This window comes from Manis javanica, chromosome 8 (assembly GCF_040802235.1).
Source record: "Manis javanica isolate MJ-LG chromosome 8, MJ_LKY, whole genome shotgun sequence".
NCBI classification, from domain to species: Eukaryota; Metazoa; Chordata; class Mammalia; order Pholidota; family Manidae; genus Manis; species Manis javanica.
The window spans coordinates 28,230,286-28,255,543 of NC_133163.1; the positions used below are offsets into that span (position 1 = coordinate 28,230,286).

At 55.6% G+C, this 25,258-nt stretch overlaps 1 protein-coding gene across 12 annotated transcripts in view; it reads right to left on the reverse strand.

Moving 5' to 3' along the window:
* PAPLN (papilin, proteoglycan like sulfated glycoprotein) overlaps positions 1-25,258 on the reverse strand; it is a 43,216-nt gene that overhangs the window by 3,947 nt on the left and 14,011 nt on the right. For 4 of the 12 annotated variants that reach the window (XM_073242151.1, XM_073242150.1, XM_036996364.2 and 1 more), the window contains exons 3-27: positions 22,565-22,680; positions 21,590-21,650; positions 21,230-21,332; positions 19,688-19,818; positions 18,743-18,866; positions 18,194-18,274; positions 17,933-18,105; positions 17,653-17,776; positions 17,121-17,247; positions 16,686-16,751; positions 15,954-16,161; positions 15,234-15,416; positions 14,897-15,038; positions 10,613-10,707; positions 10,189-10,444; positions 9,171-9,291; positions 8,738-8,928; positions 7,281-7,758; positions 6,405-6,542; positions 6,149-6,273; positions 5,787-5,940; positions 5,036-5,173; positions 4,259-4,386; positions 4,035-4,143; positions 1,705-1,868 (exon numbers count right to left, since the gene is read on the reverse strand). In XM_073242151.1, the coding sequence (XP_073098252.1) occupies positions 1,705-1,868; positions 4,035-4,143; positions 4,259-4,386; positions 5,036-5,173; positions 5,787-5,940; positions 6,149-6,273; positions 6,405-6,542; positions 7,281-7,758; positions 8,738-8,928; positions 9,171-9,291; positions 10,189-10,444; positions 10,613-10,707; positions 14,897-15,038; positions 15,234-15,416; positions 15,954-16,161; positions 16,686-16,751; positions 17,121-17,247; positions 17,653-17,776; positions 17,933-18,105; positions 18,194-18,274; positions 18,743-18,866; positions 19,688-19,818; positions 21,230-21,332; positions 21,590-21,650; positions 22,565-22,680 (3,736 nt within the window). Of the gene's footprint in view, positions 1-1,704; positions 1,869-4,034; positions 4,144-4,258; positions 4,387-5,035; positions 5,174-5,786; positions 5,941-6,148; positions 6,274-6,404; positions 6,543-7,280; positions 7,759-8,737; positions 8,929-9,170; positions 9,292-10,188; positions 10,445-10,612; positions 10,708-14,896; positions 15,039-15,233; positions 15,417-15,953; positions 16,162-16,685; positions 16,752-17,120; positions 17,248-17,652; positions 17,777-17,932; positions 18,106-18,193; positions 18,327-18,742; positions 18,867-19,687; positions 19,819-21,229; positions 21,333-21,589; positions 21,651-22,564; positions 22,681-25,258 lie in introns of those variants that run through there. The other 8 variants (XM_073242158.1, XM_073242152.1, XM_017657593.3 and 5 more) reach the window with 5 other exon arrangements.

Sequence of the window (25,258 nt, forward strand, 5' to 3'; positions counted from 1 at the left end):
GGGTCACCAGCTGGGTGACTTTGGGCAAGTTACTTGAGCTCTCTGTGCCTCTGTTTCCTCATCTGAAATAGAGATAATAGCATCTTGGGCACATAGTAACCAAGGCTAAAATTGGAGTGCTTAACTGTTTTTCCCCCATAACTCGCTCCCTGTCATTTAAAAAAGTAACTGACCACCTCCCATGTTTTATCCCTACAGTTATATTCTGTTTCTCACCCCAATCTTTTAAGCAGAAATGTTGAGAAATCCCCACAGAAGTGTGTTTCTTACCCCAGAGTGTGACTAGCTCAAAGCTCCCACACCTTGATGCTAACACTGTAATTCTAACGTCACCAAACCATGAATAGGGCAAAGGGAGGCAGCCTCAAGCTCCGAGACCCTCCAAAAAGCATAGATGGTGAGAACAGGTACCTAAAGCCTCGTCAATAGAATGAACACAGAGTAAGTAGGGAGGCAGCTTCTAGTCAAGAAAGGCACCCCCCCCAAAACACCCATCCTAGCAGAGGGCAGGAGACAAGTGGTCTGAGACCATCAGCCTCCTGTCCAGGAGGCAGGCCACATCAGACCACTTCAGCTTGGTGGCCACACACCATTGGGAGCCCCAGCAGGCTGTGACTACATGAGCTTGGTTATAATTTGTTTCCCATGGAGACACGTCTATAGCCAATCACAAACATGACCTGGGCCCTCCTAACTGCTCGCTTGCTCCCATAAATCAGCATTCTAGTTTGTCCCATCTTGTAAGTTTGGTTAGTATGTAGGCAAGAGGTCAGTTTAGTGGGCATGACAATTGAAGAGTAGCCTCTGTGGTATGGTTCTTTCACCAAGGTCATGTCCTCATGCATGCATGCACCCAGTCATCAAGTACCTGTGCACCTACTGATGCCAAGCTCTGGGCTGGTCCCTGGGAACACGAGTCCCAGTCGCTGTCCTGAGGTGCTCACACACTGGAAGCCTACGTGCCAGTCTGACTCACTGAGCAATGTCCCTACCACAGACCTTCAGTCTGGCAGCCAGGAGGCCGCCAGGTCCGACACCCTGTGTATAAGTGCTCCTCGGGGTGCACTGCAGCTCCCATAGTTGCGAATGTCCAGGCGAACCAGCACAGGAAGGGCCCTGGCACATTCTCCCCTGGATCTGCTTAGGCCCCATGTGAACCATCTGCTCAATCTGGGGCACTACTGTGCTGTGCAGGCAGGCAATGAACCTGGACCAAGGAGCTGTGGGGAGGCCCACTGGGCAGAGGACAGAGCTCTCCCCCTTCCTTCCCTCTTGCTTATTTGAATATGGAGCTCTTGTGAGTTTCAACACTAAACCACAGTCTATTTCATCAATTCTGAGATACACTTTCCATATTTTAAAACCTCTCAAACTGGACTGCATCTTAATTGGCAAGTTCTTAGCATTGTGTCCTTTAACTGACAGCATTATTTTCTTAGTGGTATGAAAACAATAATGCGTCTTACAATATGGCATATTTGTTGAAATAGGACAACTCAAAGAGCAAGAGCTAAAGAACATAAGGCTAAAATACCAGTATTACTAAATAGTGAAAGTAAAATTCCACCCCTGACGGGTGTAATCATTTGATGAAAAGAGCATTAAATAGGAAGAGTTAAAAGACCTAGGCTCTAGCCTGCGCAGTCATTCTGCAGCATAAGCCAGCTCTCAGAACAAGCAAAAGCCTGGGCAGGCCTTTCCCACCTGGCGGGGCCACCTTCACCTCGGTGCTGCGGCTGACTGCCTGGCTTCCACGATAGGCACTGCATGTGTAGGAGCCCTCGTCCCTGGCCCTGAGGTTGTGGATCAGCAGTGTGCCGTCTGGGGACTGGTGGACACGGCCATCGGCCTGCAGCGGCAGCCCATTCCTGGAGGGGAGAGGACACCGGGAGAGCTGGGCAGGGCCTCTGGTCTTCGGGCCCTGGGAGACAGGGAGGAGGTAATCAGAGACCATTCCACAGCCAGCTCCTCCTCCCTTGTGGACAGTCTGCAGAGGGAAGAGGTGGGACCAGAGACCAAAAAGATGGAACATTATCACAGCAAAGTAACTCAGGACTCACAGAACTCAGCCCAGTGATCTAAATTTTTTGAAAGTTTGCCTCTTACTATAAAGAGGTCCTGTTCTCACTTTTCATTAACAAAGGTCTTTCAAGCAGCCATGAGGTGCCAGGCCCTCTGCCTGATGAGCCACAGAAGCACTCCCTGCCTCCAGGCCACTAGGGTGGGGGTGCAGGTGTCTAGGGGACCCTTCCCTGAGGCAGACCGCTGGCCGAGACCTCACCTGAGGATAAGGCAGCCGCTGGCTGACAGAAGAACATGGGGACTCAGGAGCTGGAAGGCCGGTGCCGCCCAGAGCCAGGAGCGTGAGCCAGCCAGCTGCCTACGTGGCTCTGGCTGGGAGTCTGAATTGGACCCTGGCTAAGGAAGGGGTGTGTGCCGAGCAGGACTGACAGGGACATGGCCTTTGCACTTTGAAAGGACCACTGACTGCTGGGGGGCAGGCCTGGGTGCACAGACCAGGTAAATGGCTGCCGCAGTGGTGCACACATGCAGGAAAGTAAGGGGCTTCTAGCTTAGGTCCTGGGTGCTGGTGGTGCCCCTCCATGCGATGACGGATGAGTGGTGAGTTATTTTCCACCATCTTGCACTTAGGGTGCCTGTGAGATACCAGGAGGCGCTGGAGGTCTGGACCCAGACAGTGTGTCAGTACTGATGTAACATCAGAAGCCACGTGTCTATGAAGTTGTCCAAGGTGACTTTAGAGTAACTGGGGACCAAGGACTTCAGGAACTGCAGGTCTGCGGAGACTGAGATGTGTCCAGAGGACACAGGAATTAGGAGGTCGCTGGTGGCCGTGGCCAGGGCAGTATCCCTGGGCGGGGGCAGATGTGAGGCCCTAGTGCAGGGCCTGAGCTCTAAGCAGGGAAAGCAAACAGGTGGGGACAGCCAGCGTAAACTGGTTCTGTTGGGGGGGCACTGCCACAGGCTAGGCCCACAGGAAGTGCAGGGCCAGAGGAGGGTTGTTTTGGTTTGTTTTGTTTTGAAGAGGGTAATTTGCTGCTGGGAAAATCCAAGTGAGACACAGCTGAACAGGCAGGCCTGGCAGGATAAGGAGAGCCCCAGCCCGAGGAGGGCAGGGCTGGACAAAGAGCACCCCTGAGAAGCCTGCACAGGCCCCCTGCTGCCTTCCCCTCGGGCAGCAAGGCCACACTGGGGGCAGCAGCCTCTGCAGCCCCTGTCCTCCCCTCCAGCGGGCAGGCCACCCCCACCCTGACATCATCTCTCAAATACCCACCTTTGTGGCTTGACCAAGAACATCCCCTCCTCGGCCTTCAGGGCCAGCCTGGGGCCCCTCCATGGCCGCCCCTCCTTGATTCTCCCAGACAGGAAACAGCCTCAGCTCCATGCACAGATGGCACTTAGGGGAGAGCCTTCTCTGGAGTTCAGGGAGTGCTGGGCCCATCTCCTGCCTGGAAGTATCCAGGGGGCTCAGACTGTCCCAGGATTCCCAGAGCCTAGCCTAGTCCTGACACATTGCAAGGAAGACCAGGGCAAAAAAAATGTTTGCTGAATGAATAAGACCGACTGATCTGGAGTAAAGAAACCGCTGAAGTCTCCAAAGTTGAGTGTGACCCAGTGCTTCTCAACCCCAGGGGCGACTGTTCCACCCGGGGGACCGGTGGCAACATCTGGAGGCATCTCTTACATCATGACTTGGGAGCAAGTGCTACTGGCCTCTAGTGGGTAGATGGCCTAGCTGCTGCCGACCACCACAGGACAATCCCCACAACCAAAACTTCTCAGGTCCAAGATGCCAGTAGCCCTGAGGTTGAGAAACCCTCATGTTGCCCAGCCAGCAGAAAAAAGAGCAGCCTTATGGGACCTCGTCTTGCAGGAGGTGGGGCTGCAGGCCTTCCCCTGGCACCAGGTCTGGAGGCAGGGGCAAAAGAATGAGCGGTGAGGCAGCCCCCCTCTGGGCGGCACAGCCTCGGGTGAGGGCCTGAGGGCCAGGCCTGCCTGGAATAGAGCCTTACCTGGACCATCTGACGTTCACGCTTTCTCCTGCCACCACACACAGCAGCCTGGCCGTGTCCCCCTCTGGCACCGTCACAGTAGAGGGCAGCCCTGTGATCGTCAGTTCCCCTGGGCCCAAGGAGGAGGCACCATTCAGCCACTATGCTGAGCCTCTACTCCTGGGCCACCTGACCTCAGAGGCCGCTGGCCCCACTCACCCTTCCGCTCAGGACTGCCCCCTTACCCAGAACTCTGAGCTGGACCCATCGCTGGTCTCGGTCCTGCCCGTTGAATGCGACACAGGCGTAGAAGCCACCGTCTTCCACAGCCACAGGGCTGATGACCAGGGAGCCATCGGGCTGCAGCTGGTACCTGGGGAGCAAGCAGTCAGGTGGCTCCATCCCAGGGGTCTGGCACGGGCCACGGGTGAGGCAGGGTCTCTTTCCCTGGTGAGAGGCTGACTGGCCCCTGCTGTTCAGCAGGGTCTGACAAAATGCCCACATCCTTTGGCTCCTAGGGCCTCCAGCCACTCTCATTTACTCAGAGGTGCCTGACTTAAAAAGCCTGCCAAATCATTTCACATTTTCTGACACAAAATAATTCTGGTTTGGGTTTCTAGTTTTCACTGTACTTGTTCAGAGGCTTAAATCCTGGTTCTGCCACCTAGGAGCTGTGTAGTATTAAGCTTCTGTACATAAAATGGGGGATAAAATAGCTCCCACCTCAATGTAGCTCTTCCAGAGGTTGTATGACACAGAACAAGCCCCACAATCTCAGTATGGGCTCAATAAATATCAGTTGTTATGATTGCAGCCGGAAGTGTGTCTGCCTCCATTTTGTCCCTCAGCCACTCCCTCTTTTAGCTGGCCTGTTCCTTCTGTCCACTAACCATGCTCTGGAAAGGCCCAGAGCCCAGCAGCCCCACCTCTCAAGACTCCCTTGGGTCCTGCTTGAGACTGAGCAGAGCCACAGGCCACAGCAGGGCAGGGCACAGGGCAGAAGGGCAAGGCACTGAGCAAACCTGCCGGAGGACAGAGGCTGCCCGTTTCTCTGCCACTCCATGGTGGGCCGTGGGAAGCCCTCAGCACGACAGACCAACCGGATGCGCTGGCCCGGATGGGCGTCCACCACCCCAGGCTGGTTCCGGTCCAGACGCAGCCTGCAGAACGAGCACCCACAGCCATGGGAGTTCCCTGCCACTGCGTCCTCCGCACCCTGCCTGTGGACGGGACCTCAGCACAAGCCTCAGAGCCCCCTCCTCTCCAGCCAGCTGCAGCTTCCTAAATAACCCCTTTGTTCTGGTCAGGACCCCCATTAACTACCTGGGGCAGAGTCCACTAGCTTCTCTGGCTTTCTCACCTCCCCTGGCTCTGGATCTCTGACTGTCCCTGTCCTGCTCATCTGCCACTATGGGGCCGGAGCCCCCCGCAGCCCTCTGCACCCCCTCTGTAAACTGGACCGTCGTCTTCAAGGCCCTCGCAGGCCCTCTCCATCCCGGGGGCCTTCCCTCCCCTCAGCTCCTGAGTCCCAGGCCATGGACCTGCACCCCTCCAACTGTTTGGGGAAGGGGCCTCTGCTTCCTCAAGAGGCCTGGCTCAGGAGCCACGTGTTCCTAATCCTCAGCCCACAGAGCCCCGAGCAGGGGCCAGAGAGCCTGGTCACAGCACACGCAGGCCTGGGGACCCATTTACCTTCCCCCCAGCCACTGAGACATGGACCCTGGCCCTCAGGTGGGGGAGGCTGAGAGCAGTATGGCACTGCCACACTGGTACCTGACCGTGGGCCGTGGGTATGAGGAGGAGATGGCCCCCAGGCCCCCAGCATCCCCCCCGAGGCTGGAGTCTCGAGAACTGTGGCCCCAGGCTGGGGTCCCGGGCTGAGGGAAGTGCCTTGGCTCAATCTCAGCCAGCACGGCTGTGTCACCTCCTGTCACAGGCCAGGGGAAGCAAGAGGTGAGCTGCGGGGAGAAAGGGGCAGAGGGAAGGGTGGGCCATGAGGCTGGCGGGGGAAATGTGGAGAAACAAGGGCCACAGGGGCAAGACATCCATCCAGACCAACTGGAGCCCCTGGCCCAGTCCCTCCCACCCTGGGGCCGCAAGAGCCTATTGTGGTGGGGGGTGGGGAGGGCAGAGGCCTGAGATTTGAAGCCGGATCTTCTGAGAGTCACGGCCTGGCCTGGTGCCGCCGCAGCTGTAGGTGCCAGCATCCTCGGCCCGCAGGGGACTGATGACCAGGGAGCCATCGGGCTGCAGCTTGTGCCTGAATCAAGGGGGTGGGGGCTTGAGCACCGGGCTCCTGAGGAAAACGATGAACCCAGATCCCGGCCCAGCCTCAGAGCTCCTGGCAGAGGAAACTGTAGGCCGCCCACCCTCCCATCCCAAGGGAGATACCTGTCAGAGGACACAGGCTGTCCATCTTTCTGCCACCTGGCGTGGGGGTCCAGGGAGGCGTCATCTGGGCAGAACAGCTGCGCCAACTGCCCCAGGGCTGCCTGCACCAGAGCAGGCTCCACGCCTGCCGAGCTAGTCCTGGACAGGAGGGAAGTGAGGACCTGACACTGCCGGCATGAATGCCAGAACCAGGACCGGCCCTTCATCACCGCGTTGGGCCGGGGGTGGGGGGGGGCATGGAGGCCACGCTCCAGAAGCCCACGGGCTCAGGAGTCCTCCCTCCCCCAGCTCCCGGCACACCCCAAGCACCACTATGTCCCCCTCACCTGGCGGCAGCAGGGCAGACTCAAAGCCCACGGATGCAGAGGTTGGGGGCACAGAGTGCATGCCAGGTTTGTGTGGCAGACTTAACCCCTTCAGAATTTAAAATTTTGTCTTGTTTCTAATATTCCCAAATCATTAATATGATACCATTGCAGGAGTAATAACAAATGGAACCCACTGTAAACCTGTAAGATACTATCACCATTTTACAGGTCAAGAAACTAAGGCCTTAAGAAATCGGATGACTTGTCAAACATCATGAAGCCCATAAGTTTTTCCAACTAGACAGGCCCGGGGTACACTGGGCTGCTCTGTGGATAAATCCAGGCACCACCATCCATCTAGTGCCTGCCTGACCTCCCGCAAGTCTCCCATCTCTGAAACCTGAGGTTCTGCAGCTGTAGAATGAAGGTAAAAAGACCCTGCAGGCAGGGCTGTTGAGAGGATTTAAGGTGGAGATGGCAGGGCTGGCTGACCTCAGGGTTTTAGCTCTAACAGGCTCAACGGAGGTTCTGGGTTGCTATCCCCCTACCTGGGGAAGGCGGGTCTCACCTGTGAGAGGGGCTGTGGGAGGGTGGTGCTGGCTCCCGGGGGTCTCCACCCAGTCGAGGGGCACTGGGCCCAAGCTCCTGGACCTGGGGCTGTTCTCCGAAGACCTGGGCGTGGTATGCCTCCCCTGGCCCAGGCTCTTGGTCTCGCCACCGGAGGCCATCAGAAGGAAGGGGCTGTCTCTGGACTGTGGCCCCTGTCCTGTGCCGGCTGGCCTCCTGCTGGCCTCCAGGACTGCTGCTACCACCATCTCTGTGGGTGCTCTGGCCAGAGGCTCCAGGCCCAGGTCGGCGCGGCCCATGTTGAGGCCCCCGGCAACTACTCATGCACTCCTCCTCCGAGGCGAAGTTATTGGCATTGCCATGGCAGCCACCATACCAGAAGCGGTTACACTGGCCCACAGAGGCAACGAAGTACCAGTGGGCAGCCCAGTCTGTGCAGGAGCCATGGGCACTGGGCAGCAGGCACTGCACAGGGTATGCTGAGGGGAGGGAGCATGCACGTCACCACGGTGTCCGGCAATAAATCTGCAAATGCTGCCTGGCAGAGCCCAGCAAGCAGCACCCACCATCTCCTCAGCCTCGGAGACTTAGGGAAGAGGCCCTTCCCAGTTGATGGGGCACATCTACACCCCGGCCTGGGCCCCTGACCTGGCCCTGGGGGCAGAGTCTGTTCACTGCGCAGGTCTGCCCTGGGCTGGGAGCACAGCAGTCTCCAGAATCAGCCCTGTCCAACTCCACCCACGGACTAGAGCCCTCCAGAAGGTCAGGGCGGTGAGCTCCCTGGCTGGCTGCCCGATGCCCCTCCCTATCCCTGACCAGGCTCCCGAGTACACGCACAGAGCAACCCAAAGGCTTGACCTCGACCTGCTTAGCTCATGATAAGGGCCCAGTGCTGAGCTCACGGGGGCCTGCAAGGATGTCCAATGAGAGGCTGCCTTGTTCCAGGGCCCTTTGCCTGCCTCTGAATGCGCCTTCAGCTCTCAGCCTGCTCATCCATCAGCCCTCCTCCCAGCACAGCTTGCTCTACCTCTACACTCAGATGTGACGATGCAGGCCCCTGCTTGAAGTCCAGCCTCCTGCAGACCTGATCATCAGCCCATCAGTCTGTAGATGTCCCCATGACGGTCCCCAGCAGCTCCAGCCTCCAGGACACACCCCCAGGCAGGGGGCAGACACCCCAGTCCGTCCCTGCACCGGCTGCCCTATACCACCTCATGCAGCCTCCAGGGGTGGGATGAGGCTTCCTTCTGCATAGGATCCCCACCTATACCTCTCCCCAATTCTCCAAGTAGCCAGGCAGCCTCAAGGGCAAATGGTTGGGAACAAGAACAAGCTGGCATCTAGTAGGCAATCAATAAATATTTGTGGAAGAAATGAGTGAATAACTGAAGCCGGTATGAAGGTTTTGGCTCTGTGGAGAGGTTGGGGACACAGTGGGACCAGAGCCTACCCACTCACCATAGCTGGGCTGGCCTACACAGCCTTCCCCATGTGGGCCAGCTGCTGAGGCCACGTTGTCATAGCAACAGCCAAACTGGGAGTCCCGACACCCACTGGGCTCATTCTGCCGGGCCTGAGGGGTCTGGGGAGGAAGCCCAGAGTTGCGAAGTTGGGAAGAGGTCTGGTTCTTGGTGGGGACTCCAGGCTGCCTGGGGGAGGGTGGCAGGAAGAGGGTGGGACAGAACTGGCCCCAACCCTAGAGGGTGATCAAGGGCCAGGAGAACTCCAGTGAACCCCCCACCCCAGCCCAGCCCCAGCCCTGGAGCCCTGTGCCCTGGAGAGGATGGCCCAGGCCAGCAGGCTGCAGGGACTGCCTCTCTCCAAGGCCAAGACTGCAGACAGCATGGGTCACGGTGGCAGTGAGCACGCTCTGGCATGAGCAGACACTTACTGTGGAAGCCGCTGCTCTGGGCCCTGTCCTGCTCCCTGTGGTATCGCCATCGTAAGACCTTGCACAGCCAGCTTGCTGGGGCCCGTAAGCCACAGACACCCCATCAGGGCAGCATCCATACCTAAACAGACGTCACTCAGCAACCCTCTCACCACCTTTCCCAGGACCCTGAGCTGTCGGCATCCCAGGACACAGGCTCTCAGGCTCCCTGTGCTGGGTGCTGGCCAGGTGAGGATCTGAGTGGGGGCCAGCATGTCCCTGCAGGCGGGGCACCTCCTAGTCTCTGCCACTTCCCCCTACCACTTTGTGGCTGGCAGAGGTGGGGTATGGGGCAATAGTGACACAATAGGCCGAGCAGTGCCCCTAATAACTGGCAAAGTGACACATCCCAGCACCAAACCAAGGATGCAGAGAGTCTCCTGAGCCCCCCAAGCACCAGGGTCCAAGGGGGTTTTACAAAACAGCAGCAGGTGGGAGATGGGGCAGAAAGAACGCCAAAGTGTCCCACCACTAATTTCACCTCCAGCAATCAGCAGCTGGGAGGGAAGGTGAAGGAAAACAATATACCAAAGCCCCTTTCTGGTCACTATGGGTGCTCACAGCAACCCCAGCCAGCCACCCTGTTCCCGAGTCTCAGCCAAGACCAGAGAGTAACTTGCCCGCAGGTACCCAGCACATTGCTGGCGGGGGCTGAGCTGAGAATTCCCTGCAGGCCGCTAGCCTCAAAGTCTGAGCCGTTAAGCATCCCAGCCTCTGAGAACTAGAATCATTCCCCATGTGCCCTCCCAGGGCCTCAGGCTGCATCTCAACAGGGCGACTGCTGCAGTGAAGCAGGATTTCTACCTGGCTCTGCACAGTGCAAGCTCCATGAGATAAAGGCAGGTCCTCAAGGTTGTCCAATCAGGGCACCCCTCCCAGTCCCATCCTGACCCCCTGCAAACCCCTCTCTGTCCCACCCACTGCACCACGTCCCTCCTCATGTTCCCTCCTGACCTGGTGAGGGGGAAGGGGCACCCACCTGCTCTGCTGACACGAGGCGCCAGGACACCCTTGCCACTGTGGCCCAAGAGATGCAGTGTGGCCATCAGGGCAACACCCATGGGGGCTGTGTCTGCAGTCCCAGGGCATGGAGCCAGCCTGCAGGGGCTGCCGGTGTGGGGACTGCTGCAGGGAGGGGCCTGGGCCTGGGGCTGGTGGGTGGGGGCCCTGGTCTCCTCGGAGGTTACCCTGGGCTGAGGGCTGCTTCTGGGGTGCCCACCACTGGTTTCTGGACTCTAGAAAGAAGAGGAAGCAAGAAGACACACCATGTGTCTGCCTGACTCCTCATCCTCCAGCTGTATTCCACATCAGACCCACCCTTCTCCCTCCTCACTGAGCCCCTCGTCCCCACCCTCAACCTCCATCTCCATCTCCATCTCCAGGGCCCGGGGTTGTGGGCTTACCATAAGCTCCTCACCTGAGGCAGGGGTCTCCTGAGAGCCCAAAGACATCCAGGGGACCCTGGAGCTGGTGTGCATGGCCTGCATGCTGGGGACTTCTGCAGGGAGCCAGGCAGCCAGGGTGAAGTGCAGAGGGAAGAAGGAGAGGAGAGGAATGGGCCCAAGCGGTGGCCAGGCCTCACCAACGTTTGCTCCCACCCCACTGCTCAGCTAGGGCCTAGGGAACCCAGGACAGCAGAAGTGAAAATCAGCAGATCTGTGATTTTGTAAACCATCTTTCCCATGTTTTAAGAATCTTTAATCATATAGAAAATGCTAATATTACATGTTTAGCCAAAAGAAAAGCCAGATATGAAATTAGTATCTATGTTTGACCCCAACTACATAAAACAAACAAAAAATTATATTTTTAAAATTAGACTGGTGAAAACACAATCCAATTTAAAAATGGGCAAAGAACTTGAACAGAAACTTCTCCAAAGAAGATATACAAATGGCCAGCAAGCACATGAAAAGATGCTCAACATCCCTGGTCATCAAAGAAATACAACAAGCTATCGCTTCGCTTCCAGTAGGGATGATTCTAGTAAAAAAGACTGAGTGTTGGGTGAGGATGCGGACAGACTGTAACCCTCTCACCCTGCTAGGGAGAATGTGAAATGCTGCAGCCACTGTGAAAACAGCTTAGCAGTTCCTCAAAAAGTTAGAGTTACATTTGGCCCAGCAACGCCACTCCTACATATATACCCAGGAGAAACGGAAACATAGGTCTACACAGAAACTTGTACATGAATGTTTGTAGCAACATAATGCATTGTAACCAAACGGTGGGGACCACCCAGACATCCAGCAACAGATAAATGGGAACCAAGTGTGGTATATCCACATAGTTGAATGTTGTCCCATCATAAAGGGAAGTCCTGATGCATACCACAACTTGGACAAACCTTAAAAGCACGCTGCTAAGTGAAAGAAAGTAGTCTCGACAGGCCTACCATTCCTTGTACATGACAGATCCAGAAGTGGCAAATGCAGAGAGAGAGGAGACCTCGTGGCTGCACAACGTTGTCAACCCTCCCAATAACATCAAACTGCACACTTTAAAATGGTTAACTGTATATTTGAATTTTTTAATTAAAACATTGCATCTTAAAAATAAGAGAATTGATAGATGAAGGGATAGAATAGATAATGAAAAAGCAAAAAATAAAAATGGTAGAATTTAGATGGTAGAAGGTTGCTCACACATAATTCTTCAACTTTTCTGTATGTTTAAAATATTCACCAACTTGTTATCCAACTTACCAAATTTGCTAAAAATCACAAACTGTACCATAATTAGAATGGGTGGGTTTTATGGTTTAAGATATTTAATCCCTTCAACGCAGTTATTAAGAAGATGAAACTTTTCATCATGAAATGCTGGAGAAAAAAAACGCAAGAGGCTGAGTGGAGAAAATCAGGACCACAGGAATTTTTTTAGTAATGCATAGAAGATGGCTTGCAGGACACACCCCAAAAAGCTCAGGAAGTCTCTGAGGGCTTCAGATGTGTGTGTGTTAGGTGGGGGTGGTGGGTTCCTTCCTTCTATTTGTTAATGTTTTTCAGGTTTTCCATGATAAGCATATAACTACGTAATGGAATAGTAAGTGAAAATTCCCTTACCATATGGACTACATCTTGCCAGTCCCCAGGGAATATTGTTAAAATAACAATATAGGGTCAGAAGACTCCAGCATATATGCAGTCAAAATTTCGTTTCATTTTATTGCCTAACTCACCCAGGCCAAAACCTCGGAGAAGTCCGACAGTTCTCCCCGGCCTGTCACTCCTACCCACGTTCCCGGGCCGGCCCTCACAACCCCCCGCCAGCCTGGGGGTCCCGGCCTGCTCCCTCTCTGCTGCCTCAACTTGGAGGCGCCCTCTCCGCTGCCAAGGCCAGCCTGCCTCCCGTGACTCTTCTCTTCCCTCTTCGCAGGCTTCCCTGAGTCCGGGGCTCCTTCGCACACATCCCCCGGACAGCAGCACCGGCCCCATCATCTCTGTGGCTTTCGCTGGCATTTGGGTTTCTGCAGCCTGCTCCCCACCCATCTCCCTGTCTCCACTTCAGTCTGACTCTGAGGCAGGTGCCAAATTTGTCCTCCTAAGTAGCTTTCTTGGTGTCACTGTCTAGCTCCAAGGCTTTCATGGCTTCCCTGGGCTTCTTAGACAAAGTATCTGAAGCCCGTGGCCGGTTCTGGGGCCCCTCCTAGTCCCAGAGCTCCTGAGCACCTGACAAGAGGCCAAAGGGACTGAGAAACTGGGTTATAAATTTTACTTAATTAGAATGAATTTTAAATCTAACAGCTGATGCTAGAATTCATTTGTTGGAAAACAACTGCAGTATGTCTGGAACAATTTGGGTATATGAATCTACTTTTTCAACTGTACATTTTATGAAGTCTAAATACTGATCAAGTACACCAGTGAAATGTTAGCCTCTGAACTGAGATATGCTCTAAGTGTTATATGCTGGAGTTCGAAGATTCAACTTTTCTAAAAATCTTCTGAAAAAGAGTATAAAATATCCCACTCATAATTATTATATTGATTACATGTTGCAAACATTTTATTGGGTTAATTAAAATGTATTATTAAATATAAATCCTCTTGTTTCTTTTTACTTTGGCAATGTGGCTGTTAGAAAATGTCACATGACATGTAGCCTGCACTCTATTTCTGTTGGCAGGCACTGCTCTAGAGTCTAGAGTTGGCAAGAGAAGTGGCAGTGGTGCCCATGGTCTGTCACTCGGACAACCCTCCAGGGGGGCCTCCTTGTCAGCCCCCGGGCCCCTCCTCCCAGGCATTTGCCAGTATGCATTGCAGTATTAGTTACAGCACCCAAACCACCAGAAACCACCTAAATCCTAAATCTCACCCATTGTGGCCCCTAGAAATCGTGAGACTGGAGAATGTCCACATACCAAATGGCATTACAGAAAAAGCAGATACAAAATCACACATATTCCAAGGAGCACACTGAAGATTCATCCCACTAATGGATGGATCAGGGACAACTTGAGTTTCTCTCTACATACTACTTTTCCAATTCTCCAAATTTTCTACAATGTACATATGTTATTTTTATAATTATAAAAATAACAATGAAGCTTCTCTCCTTTACAACTCAGCTGACCTGAAATTCTCTTTCCATTTTCTTTCTTTCTTCCCCATGTGAATGCCTCTCCGGGGTACTTGCAGTGCTACCACTTCCAGGAAGCTGTCCAGGGTCCTGGGACACTGAGCGACCCCAGGGACCTGAACTTGTAAGAGCCTGAGGACCCTCTGCTCATGCACCTCAAGGGCCAAGCCCGGGGCACCCCTCACGGCCTCACCACCACTATTCCCGACCCTTTGCTTGTCAAGCAGTGTGTTCAGACACTGTGCCAAATGACTCACCACAAGCCAGAGAGTCACTTCTATTCGCCCCCTCGAGTGGATGGGCAAACTGAGAGTCAGAAAGGAGAGGCACTCGCCTGCTGCCACAGGGCCTGTCGGCCATGGAGTGATCAGAACCCAAATCAGCTGCGGACCCCAGGTCGTGGGTCCCTAGCCACCCTGCCATGTGCCCCCACCGGAATCCTATCACTCCCCAGCACGACTTCCTGGGCCCCTGCCACTAGCAGCCCATCAGGGCCAGACACACCCCTCTGGAGCATCAGAAGGGCCCCCCAACCCAGCTCAGCCCCAACCCCATCTTATCTGAAGATCACATGCTCACAACAAGCAAGCGCTCACTGGAGCAACTCATGCAGGAACACTTTCTTTCCTGGGGCAATGGGGAGAAGGGCAAGGGGAAGACAGAGGCAGGAGGGGTGTGTGAGCGCAATCTTTCCTGGAGCATTCTTCCCCTGCACTCACTCAGTCACTTAATAAATAAGTTCTGTGAGGGGTATAAACAGGAATAAGGAAGTCAGGGAGCTTACAGCTAGGAGGCCTAACAAGCCATGTACAGCCACTCAGCCCAGGAACCTAACCTAGAAATGACAGCAGTTTCAGTCAGCTATGGGGGTGGGGTAGGAGATGCCACCTGGGGGTGGGGGATGGGGAGCAAGGTGCTTATGAGGTTGCACAGAATTGGCCTTTACAAGTGGCAGAGGTTTCAGCAGACAGAGACACAGAAGAGAGGTCCAGGTGGCTGACAGGCTGGTGGTGTGGGGGCAAGGGGGCAAAGGCCCTGAGGCAGGAAGTGCTTGGCTAGTTTTGTAGCAGGAAAGAAGTCACCAGGCTCTGCCCTCTTGTCCTTACCTGGAGGGAGGTGGCAGGGCTGTGTGTTACAGTGCTCCACCTCCACAGGCTTTGGCAGCTGCCGACTCCTGCAATGGCTGGGCAGCGCAGTGGCACAGACGACCTGGCGCCTCCGAGTGCCTGAGTTGCAGCTCCTGGAGCACTGGTGGGGTGGGTACGGGGAGAGAACACAGGCACAGGGGACAGGCCTGAGGCTCGGGGTGAGGATGAGGGTGCCCAGCAGGGAGGGGAAGGGCCTGTAACACACTCAGCCCCAAGGACCTGCACGCATTCAGCCACCTGCCAGAGACCCAAGGGGACCGGACCAGGCAGTGGGGGTTGTGTGGCAAGTACTCACTAGACCCCAGGCGCCTACATGCCAGGCCTGGTCACTGATGGGGGCACAGGTGTCACGCAAACAGGGCTCAGTTAGGAGGGGCGGGTCCTCCAAGGAGCATGCTGTGGCATGGAGCAGAGCCCCCTGGTCACTCCGGCATGTGACACTCCGCCTCCGGACGCCAGCACCGCAGCTGACGGAGCACTGCAAGGAGCCAGCTGTCAGTAGAGCTCATCCTCACCCAGAGGAGCCTGCTGGGTTAGACAGCTGGAGACCCACTGACCCAGCATGGAGGGCGGATAGCACCCTGCAGCCCATGTCCAGCGCCTGGGCCCAGAGAGGCTGAGTCACTCTCCCAAGGTCACACAGCCTGAACCATGGCTTCTGACACCAGGCTGAGGTGCATTTCCCACATTTCCTTATTTGCAGTTTGTACATATGTAGATGCTGGACACAGTGACCAGCAGCCCCAGAAGGTGCCAGCTCCTCCCTCACCCCCAAAAATGTGCCCAGTGGTGGCTTCATGCCAAGGCAAAGCCTTTCCCATCCTGCCCAAGATCCAAGAGGAGGAAGAGCACTGGCGCAGGAGTCCTGGCTTGGCCTCAGCTTCCAAGATAACCCAGAAGGTCTCTTTACCTACCAGGATCTATTTCAGCAGCAGAGGATGAGAGTCCTGTCCTGCTGCTGCCCCAGGCCCAGAGCCAGCTCCTGATTCCAGCCCGGTCCAGGCAGGGGCCTCACCTCTCCCCAGGGCTCCGCACTCCAGGCTGCACAGCGCTGCAGGTTGCAAGCCTGCATGGTGGGGGGCTTCCCAGGAAGGTCTGCACACTCGGCCTCCTCAGTGGCCTCCTGGATGCTGGCCCCATTGGATGAGATGCAGTAGACCGAGCGGGACTGGGAGCCGCCTCCACAGGAGGCTGAGCAGGGCGCCCAGGGACCCGTCTTCCAGCTGGCAGGGAGCAGGAATCTGGTGAGACTGGCCCAGCAGCAGGGGCCCAAGCTCGTACACACAGAGCAGACTGGTGACCCCCCGTAGCTCGGCCCAACCTCTAAACATCTGGGCCTGTGCAAATGGGGGGCAAAGAGCTCTGCCCAAGGCCAAGAGGCCGGCTCTGCTGGCCAGCTCCCAACACCATGCACTGGTCCCTACAATGACGAGCCTGGCTGTCCCCCTCTCAGCTTGCTGTCCTCATCTGAACCCCCTCTTTCTCCTTCTCTTCAGGTTCTCTGTCACCCCCAGCCAGATTCCATTCCCTCCAGGTCCAACCTCAGTTGGGGGTGTCTCCCGGAGGACTGTGCTCACCCACATGTGGAGCATCCTGCCCAGCCTGGGACCCAAGGACCCGTGGAAAGGGCAGCACCCACACCATGCAAAGCCAAGCCCACCACCATTCGGCGAGGCCAGCTACCACCAAGGCCACGGGGTGGAAGGACTGTACAAGCTCTGCAGGGAGCCCGTGGCCTGCAGATTACCTGCTCCCACACACAGGCTGGGCCCCAGCAAGGCGCCACACTCTGGGCCGGCGCAGGTAAGAGGTCCTTTATGCACAAACAAAGGCACTGCTGATGCCGCAGGCCCTCTGGCCCAATGCCCAGCCCACTCATCGGTATCTGCCAAGCCAAGTCCCCTGCGGGCTCAGACAGGCAGGGCCTCCAGTGCCTTCTCCCCACTCCACCACCAGCCTGAACATTCTGGGCACACGAGGGTAGACAGACTAGCCTAGGTGTGTCTGGCTTAGACCTCTCCAGTGCCTCCCCTAGTGACAGCTGCCTCCTCACTCTAGCCACAGTGGTGGGAACCCTGGGTCAACTCTTTGCTCAACACCTAAAGCAGTCTAGGGACCCCACTCCCTTCCCACCCACATGCTTGCGCCCCACCATGGACAGAGGGAGTGGGCATGGCCTCACTGCTTGGTCTGTGGGCACAGGTGAGGGTTGCAAGGGCGGCGGTCGGCCGGCCGTGGCTGGTGCTGGCACATGTGGTCGGGGTAGACCTCGTTGTCAATGGTACAGAACACCTGGCGGGACTGGCGACCTGCAGAGGCCCAGCCATAGTGAGCAGCTGGTCAGTCAAAATTCACCAAGTGCATTCTCAGGGCTGAGCACCATCCTGGGCACGTGCCAAGTGTCATCTTGGGTAAGCTTCAAATGACCCCCTGGGTAGGTGCCATTATCACCCCCAATTTGCAGATGAGAAAACTGAGACTCAGAGAGTTTTATCTGGGGGTGACAGAGCCCTGCTCTGACACCTGGTCAGGGGCCCCAGGCCCAGCCTCTGCTGCCAGCCTCCAGGAAGCCCTCTCTGGTACTCTTAGGTGGGGTCCTCCATGGAGTTCCCGACCCCTGGGCTTCTCTGGGGTGACCCCATAACATGCAGATGTCTCATCCACTTGCCCAGCTCCCCCACAGGCTGCCTCTTTCCCTGGGCCACCGCCCTCACCTCCAGCACAGTCCACGCTGCAGGTGCTCCACGAGCCGTGGCTCCAGCTGAAGCTGGGCCGGGCATTGCTCTGGGGCAGGTGGAACTCGTAGTGCACGCCGGGATTGGGCTCCTGGCTGATGAGCTGGGCAGGAGGGTCCTCGTCGAGGCCTGCCCACCAGTGGGGTGTCCCTGTCCCACGGCCCTCCCGCTGGTCTCAGCACAGAGGCACCCCCTATGGCCCCCGGGGACCAGGTATCCCTAGTCCCCCTAGAGGGTGTCTCCCTCCAGGCCCGCTCACCTCGATGACCAGAGGCTCTGAGGTGGGGCCGCGTGCATGGAGCCGCTCAGGCGCCAGGTCCCCCTCTGCACCCCGCTCATAGTGCAGGACGGTGCTGGCTGCAGGCAGGGCCCGGGCGCCCTCGATGGTCCAGTGCCCGTTGAGGTAGTATTCACCGTGGGCATTCTTCACCGCTGCACGGTGGGGAGGGGGGACCCAGTTAGCCGCTGGGGCACCGCGCCTCCTGCCACAGCCCCAAACCCACCCAAGCCGAGCTCTCACCCAGGAAATTCCTGCTGGCAGCCGCCTCCTCAATGAGGATGCTGGTGGCCCCCACGGGAACTACAAGGATCTGGTTGTAGCCTGAGGGGCAGAGAATCTCTGGGATCACCCAAGCCGCAGGAGTGAGTTGGCCCTGAGGACGCAAAGTGCCCAGCAGCGCAGCCGCGGTCAGGGAAGGGCAAATGGGACCCAGGAGGGCTGGGCTGCCTGGGGAAGTGTTCCTGAAGGAGGAACCGGCTGTACAAAGGCCAGAAGGGTGGGCAGGCTGAGGCACCCCAACTGACTGGGAAGAGGAAGGGGCAGCTGGGAACAGTGGGGAGGGGAAGAGAAAGAGCACCTAGGTGGCAGCCATGTGAGATTCCATGGAACAAGTGCACAGAGACCCTAGCCCACGGGCCACAGGCTTCTGTGCATGGCTTTGGCCGCCACCCTGAGGTACAACCTGAGTGTAGGATCAGATCCTCTCAGGGCCAGGAGGGTGCCTCAGCCAGGAAGACACAGGCGACAGGCCCTCGTCTCAATTGTCTGTGGACCCCCAGTGGGCCCCACCTCTGCTGAGGTCGTTGGCATCAAAGGTGCCTGTGACAGGGTGGCAGGCTGTGCCGTTGCCCCCACACTGCAGACATTTGTCCTCCTGCTTGGACGAGTCAAGTTCGTGGTCGCAGCCGACAGCCTGCCAGGCAGAGGTGAGGGACACGGGAGAGGCTAGAGGGAGTCACGGATGCCACAGGAGTCACCAGCCCAGTCAGGGAGGAGGGCCTGCTCCTCAGCTCAGGGCTGAGCACACCCTGGCCCTGGCCAGCAGCTGACAACTCACCTCTTCTGCCAACTGGCGCCCACCTCCCCTTCTCCGGCAACCACACATCGCTTTCCTTTAGAGGCCACTTCTCTGCCACAGAGTTTAAGAGCCCCCCAACAGTGGGCCTGGGCAAATCAGTGGGTGGTAACCCTTGCCCAAAGAGACTGCTTCGGGAGAGCCCCAAGCAATATAAATCAGAGGCAACTGCAGCATGGGCAAGGGGCTGGAAGCCCTGGAACAGGCTGCCTCTCCCAGGGAGCTACCAGGCGGGACTGCAGGAGCCCAGGCTGCTGTGGCCATCTTCACCCTTGCCAGAAAGAGCCTGCCTGATTCTGTGCTCACCCAGAAAGAGTAAAGCCAGAGAGCAAGCAGAGAGACATTTCCAGCAGTGTCATTCAGGCGCCGGCAACCAGACAGCCCATCCCTTCAATGGCTTTCTTTTCCCCTTAAGTCAGTCTGAGTTGGTTTCTGTAACTTGCCACCCAGAGAGTTACTTTTACTGTGAGGCTAGTTTTCAAAAGGCAAAGGTAAGAATGTCATAGGGCATCTGTGATGTGAGTCACCTTAGAACCTACTCTTGAGAAGACATCAAGCTTATGAGAGTCACTGGCCCTGCTGGGGTGGAACAAGGCAGGGGGACACCCTGCAATAAGCCCCAGGCCAGCCCCCAGGTGGAGGTGGGGTGCGCAACTCACCCGGCAGCTGCCATCCACACAGACGTCCCGTTTGCCAGGCTCACAGGGCGTCCCATCTACAACAGCCTCCCTGTGTTTGTAGTAGAAGCTCTCTCCCTTGGGAATGCAGTTCAGTTCACATTTGTTTGGGGCTGGGGCAGGCAAGAGGGTAAAGTTGAAATTTGAAGCAAAGTTCAAGTCCTATTCTAACAACAGCCTAGTGTGGGCAAGGGCCAGAAGCACATAAACGCCTAGGAGAGAAATCCCTGGCAGCAGTGTCCCCAAGTGGCTCAGAACCCCACCCCATCCCAGGGAGAAGGGATGTTCTCCTAGAAACTGCTGCATTTCTGGGGATCAAGTAGAAGACAAATCCCAGGATGAGGAAAAAGCCAGACACTCAGGCAGGCATGTCTCAGCATGATTTGTAATAGCCCAAGTGTTAATAATCAGCTACTCTTCAAGTAAGTTATTGTCAATAGAATAACACATTCACTATGCTGTTTAAAGTTATAATTATGGAGACTATATAGCAATGTGGGGAAAATGCAAAATGGTACTATGTACTATAAATACATAAACACACACACAGAGAAAATAACGTGAAAAGGTCTAGATTGAAACGCAGCAGTGACCCTATGAAAGACAAGGGGTTAAGGTCTTTCTTGTTTCAATTTTTGTATTTACCTAAATATTATATACACATCGTTTAAACAGCCCAAAAGTGCTATCGGGATTGTAATCAACTTCCACATCAAAGAAGGCATCTCTCTGTGACCCCTGTTAACCTTTCCTCTGTGTCCAATACTTCTATAATACAGATATGTATGTTTAAATTATTTTCAAAACACACTCATCTCACGATTCAGGAGGAGCAATGAATGCCAAGGGGCCCCACTGAGGCCACCCGCTCTAGTCAAGAATCCCTCTCCCACCCTGGGGCGCACACGGGGTAGAAATGTTCACTGAATTGGAACCCAGACTGCAGTGTCCAGGGGTCATTCGCAGTGAGCGGCGAACATAGAAGGATCATCCTAAGCCATCTTCTGACTCATCTAAAATGTTTTAATTATATGCAATATAGAGAGTTTTTTTGGTGAACTGTACCACTCTGAAAATTAACTACCTACACCCTCGTCAAAGTTACCATGAGCATGACCTCCTGCCCTAGGGGGCCCTCAGTAAATGGGGTCTTGCTATGCAAGCCCCTCCAAGTGCCCCTTGCAAGTTGTCCGAAGTCAGGCACCAGCCCAGCCACAATGCCTCTGTGCACCACGAGAAAAACTTCCCGGAGCAGGCCACGAAAACAGGGTTCAAAATGGCATAGACGTAGCCATGGCTGTTTGAAAATGTATATGGAGGGAAAAAAAGAATGGAACCTCAAAATGACCGCCACTGCTGTGCTGCGATGAGCACGTGCTGGAGTTACTGGTGATTTTTTAGAATATATTTGACAAAGCACGGTGGTAAGAATTGTGAAATGGAAAATCAGTGTATAAAAGAGATCCCAGAAGACGGGAAACAGCACAGGAAAACGCAGGAGGGTAGGCAGGGGTGCCGGCTTACCTCCATAGTAGGGCAGCCACTTGTAGCGCCGCCCCTGGAAGTCCTGGCCGTCGAACTCAGCGCACTGTTGGGCGCGGAAGTCCGGACCGCCGGCGGGGCAGCTCTGCGGTTGGCGCGGGCCGGGCCGGGAGCGGGAAAGTGGGTTCACCACAGGGGAGTGACCGCCCACTGGCCCGGAGGCCAAGTCCTGTCCCATCGCCCCCACCCCGGGCGGTGCCGCAGCGCCCTCCCCTCCAGGGGGCTTTGGGGTTCCGGAGGGGGGAGGAGTGCCGGGTGAGGGAGGGGCTTCCAGCGCAGCCCCGCGGGGTGTCAGGCGGGTAGGGGTCTGGGAAGCTGGTGACCCCCTCCAGTGAGCTCTACCTCTGTGTGACAAGAGCGGTGACTCCGGGCGGGGCCCACGCAGCTGAAGCCTCCATCTCTCCTGCGGGACGGAGGAGAGCACCGGGAAGCCCCGACCCCGCCTCCTCCAGGGGCTCCCTGGCCACAGGCCGGCCAGCTGCTACAGGGCTACCCCGCAGGCAGTGCTGGGCCAGGGGGGCAGCAAGGCGAACAGGGGCGCCCGCACACCTAACTCCCCTGAGGCAGGTGTGGTAAGTCCCACGTCTGTGCTTGGGAGAAGGGAGACTCAGAAGCCTCACTCTCCTGGGGTTCGTTTAACACAGGACCACTCTGCCTCTTAAAGCAGATTCCCAGAGACCCAAATTCCGCCCTTGCGGATAAAATAAGATGCAATATACACCAATCTGGTAGGGTCATTCTGCCATCTAAGGAGTAAATGTGTATAAGGTGCTTAGAATAATCTCTCTTCTCTCTTCCTCCTCTCACAGGGTTCTCCCGAACAGTGAGTTAAACCCACTAACAGACAAACTGTCCCCACACCTTCTTTTGTGACCCACCCCTCATGGCACCTGTCAGAGTGCAAGGCACATAGTAGGTGCTTAATATGTCATTTCAAATGGAAAACGTCTATACTTGATGAAGAGGCTGAAGACAGACACACTGCACCTGTTAGGAATTGTTGAAGATCATTCATTAATTCAACAAGAATTTGATGCATCTGCCACGTGCCAGACACTGCTAGGAGCTAGGGACTCAGGGCTGAAGCCGGTCCCAGCTGCCCGGGTAAGGCTGACTCCACTCCCCTGGAATCAGACTGTAAGTAGGTGGGAAAGGGCTTGATTTCAGATGCTCCATTCATACTATCCCAGAGCCAACCTTGCTTGGTAGGTTCTGCCCATGTGGCCTGGCACTGGCCAGGAACACTTAGCCCAGGACCCGGCCGACTCCCTCTACCTGCTCTTGTTTACCAAGCTGGCCCATTGTGGCCTCCCCTACCTCTGGGAGTAGCAGGGGCGCTCCCGGAAGCTGATGCCTCCTCCGCAGGTCTGGCTGCAGGGGCTCCAGTTGCCCCAGGGGCCCCAGGTGTCACTCTGCCGCCTCGCCCTGGGGGCCTGAGGAGAAGACAGCACTGGAGCATGGCTGGAGCCTGCCCAAGGGCACTCAGGCTCACAGGAGGGCGCCTGCCTTGACACTCCCGCGCCTGTTCAAGGAGCCTGGGATTCCCTCTCCCAGAGCCAGCCCTTCAGGACTTGGCGGTAACACCAGACACCCCAAATATATTCATTTGCAGAATTAGCCACCATTTACCAAAAGGCTCTGAGAGCCAGTCCTTCTCACCTGTCAAAGTAGTCCTCACCAGCAACTCCTGCTATTTGCCAGGCACAGTGGGGAAACCACCAATCTGGGGGCAGATAATTTCTCCCCTGATGACAATATCCCCTGGCCTGTATTCAGTCTGGCTTGAGTACCAAGATGTCTGCGAACATCCCCTTGCACAGGAGCCCATGGGTCCACAGAGTGTGCCCTCCAGGAGGGAGATATGAATGAGCAGGAAAAGCAGGCCATACCCTCAGGTAGGGAGAGCCCCACCTGCACAGGGAATGTTGCCCCAGGAAGTGCCAGGCTTCACCAGGGCCTAGAGTGGAAAAGCCACACCAAGCCTTGATGCACCTGCTCCTGCTCTATGTGGTGACACTTCAGGAAGTTTCTATAGCTCTGGCCTGTTAAACTAGGAACTTAATCTAATCCTGTGTGTACATGATGGTGGGTAATTGTGGTTTCTTCCTGCCAATCTGTGGCTGAGACTCCCAGGAGTCCCTGCAATATCTACTCCCCTTTCTTAGCTGGGTACCTCACTGCCCAAAACAAAAATTCATTTCCCAGATTTCCTGCAGCTAAGTGTGGCTGTATCACTAAGTTCTCACCAATGAGAATGAAAATAAGAGTGTTGCGCAGCATCCTCCAATAATATCCTTAATAGACAGCCTGCATATGTGTTTTTCCTTTTTCTTCTTCTTCCTGTACTCCTTCCTGCTAGTCAGAAAGCAGATGTGGTGGCTGGAGCTGGAGCAGCCGTTGAGATCATGAAGTAACTTGGGAATGGAGGCATCAAACAGTGAAGCAAAGATAAAAGGATCTAGAGCCTGGAGGACTTTGTGAGTCAGGAAGACAGGACAGATGTTAGACTGGACTTCACAGTTTTGCCAGGACGCAGAAAGTATACTGGAAATAAGTCCTGTCTGCTGGAAAGGGACCTTAATTTGGGGCATTGCCACATAAGAATCTCTAGGAAAAAATTACTCCCATTTTCCAGAGAAAGGACTCAAGTCCTAGAGTGGAAAAGCAAGCTCCTGCTCCCACCGGGAGTGTCCAGCACCTCACAGGTTCTCATGTGAGGATGGAGGTTTACACACCTGCAGATTGCTCATAGCTTATTTTTAACACCCCCAGTGCCAAATATCGAGTTAGCCTTGTTTTATAGCAGAGGCAGAACCCTAGGCCAGAAAAATTACAGTAAATTTGCTGAACCACACATAAAACCAAGAAGGAAGGCCTGACCAGCCCAAAGGTCTTAGTTTTACTCTTCAAATCATTTATCCTTCAGCTCTAACAGGGACAAACTCCATGCTTTCAAAAATCAGTGATCCAGAATATGTGTTCTCTCAGTGAAATTTAAACAAACTTACTTGGATCAAGTTCTGATTTTAAAGGGGAAGATGGTATCAGAGGAGGACGGGCCTGCATACTAAGTACTGAGCCTGACAAACATCCCCTTGCTTCATGCCGAGCACCTATGAGGCAGGCATCCACTTGTCCAGGGCCACCAGCAGATGGGATTGAGGGACCTAGCCTGCCAAATCCTAGAGCTGTGTCCTGCCCTCTGCTCCACACAGTCTTTGCGAGAAAAGCAGGCACATTCAGCCAGCAACATAGACACATTTTGTTCCTCCATAATTATCCAAACCACAAGCTGATGGAATGAAGCCAGAATGAGCTGGTCCAGTCGGCCCTCACCCTGCCTGCCCTCACCTGCCTCCCGCTGGTCCAGCACCCCACCCATGCCTCCTCCAGCTCCCATGGGGGGCAACTCAGCAGCCCCCTTTCCTGCTGCGCTGTTCCATGGGATCAACAGTCCAGTGCATGTGCATGTGTGAGAGGGTGTGCAGGTGGGAATGGAGGCAGAGGCAAGGAGGCTGGAAGTACAATGTCTCAGGAAGCCCTGGCCCCAGCCTGGGGCTGGGAGGTAGGCAGGAGGCATGTTGGTAGAGCTGCATCTGTACTGTCTTCCTCCCTAAACATCTACTGCTGTGTTTAAGCTAACCCAGGAGATGTGCTCAGTGAACCTTTGGTGGCTGGTGCTCCCAGCTAGAACCAGAAACAGGAGGGTCCCAGGAGGATGCCTAGGCCAAGGACTCCGGAGTGTGGCATCTAAGGAGCAAGGACCGTGGGGTGGTATAGGCCACCATGGGAAGCTGGCAGGTGGGGAGAGGACATGAGGGAGGAGGGCTGCAGCCCAGCCAGGGCTCTGTGGCCAGGGCTGGAATGGTGGGGTCTGGAGGAGTGCCTGCCGCCCACCACTGACATCCACCCCTGCCTGCCTCCCACGTCTTGCCGCCCTCGACTCACATTTCCTCAGCGGCAGCATTTCCCCTCCCTCCCCAAGGCAGCAAATAGTTTGGGTCTTCCTCA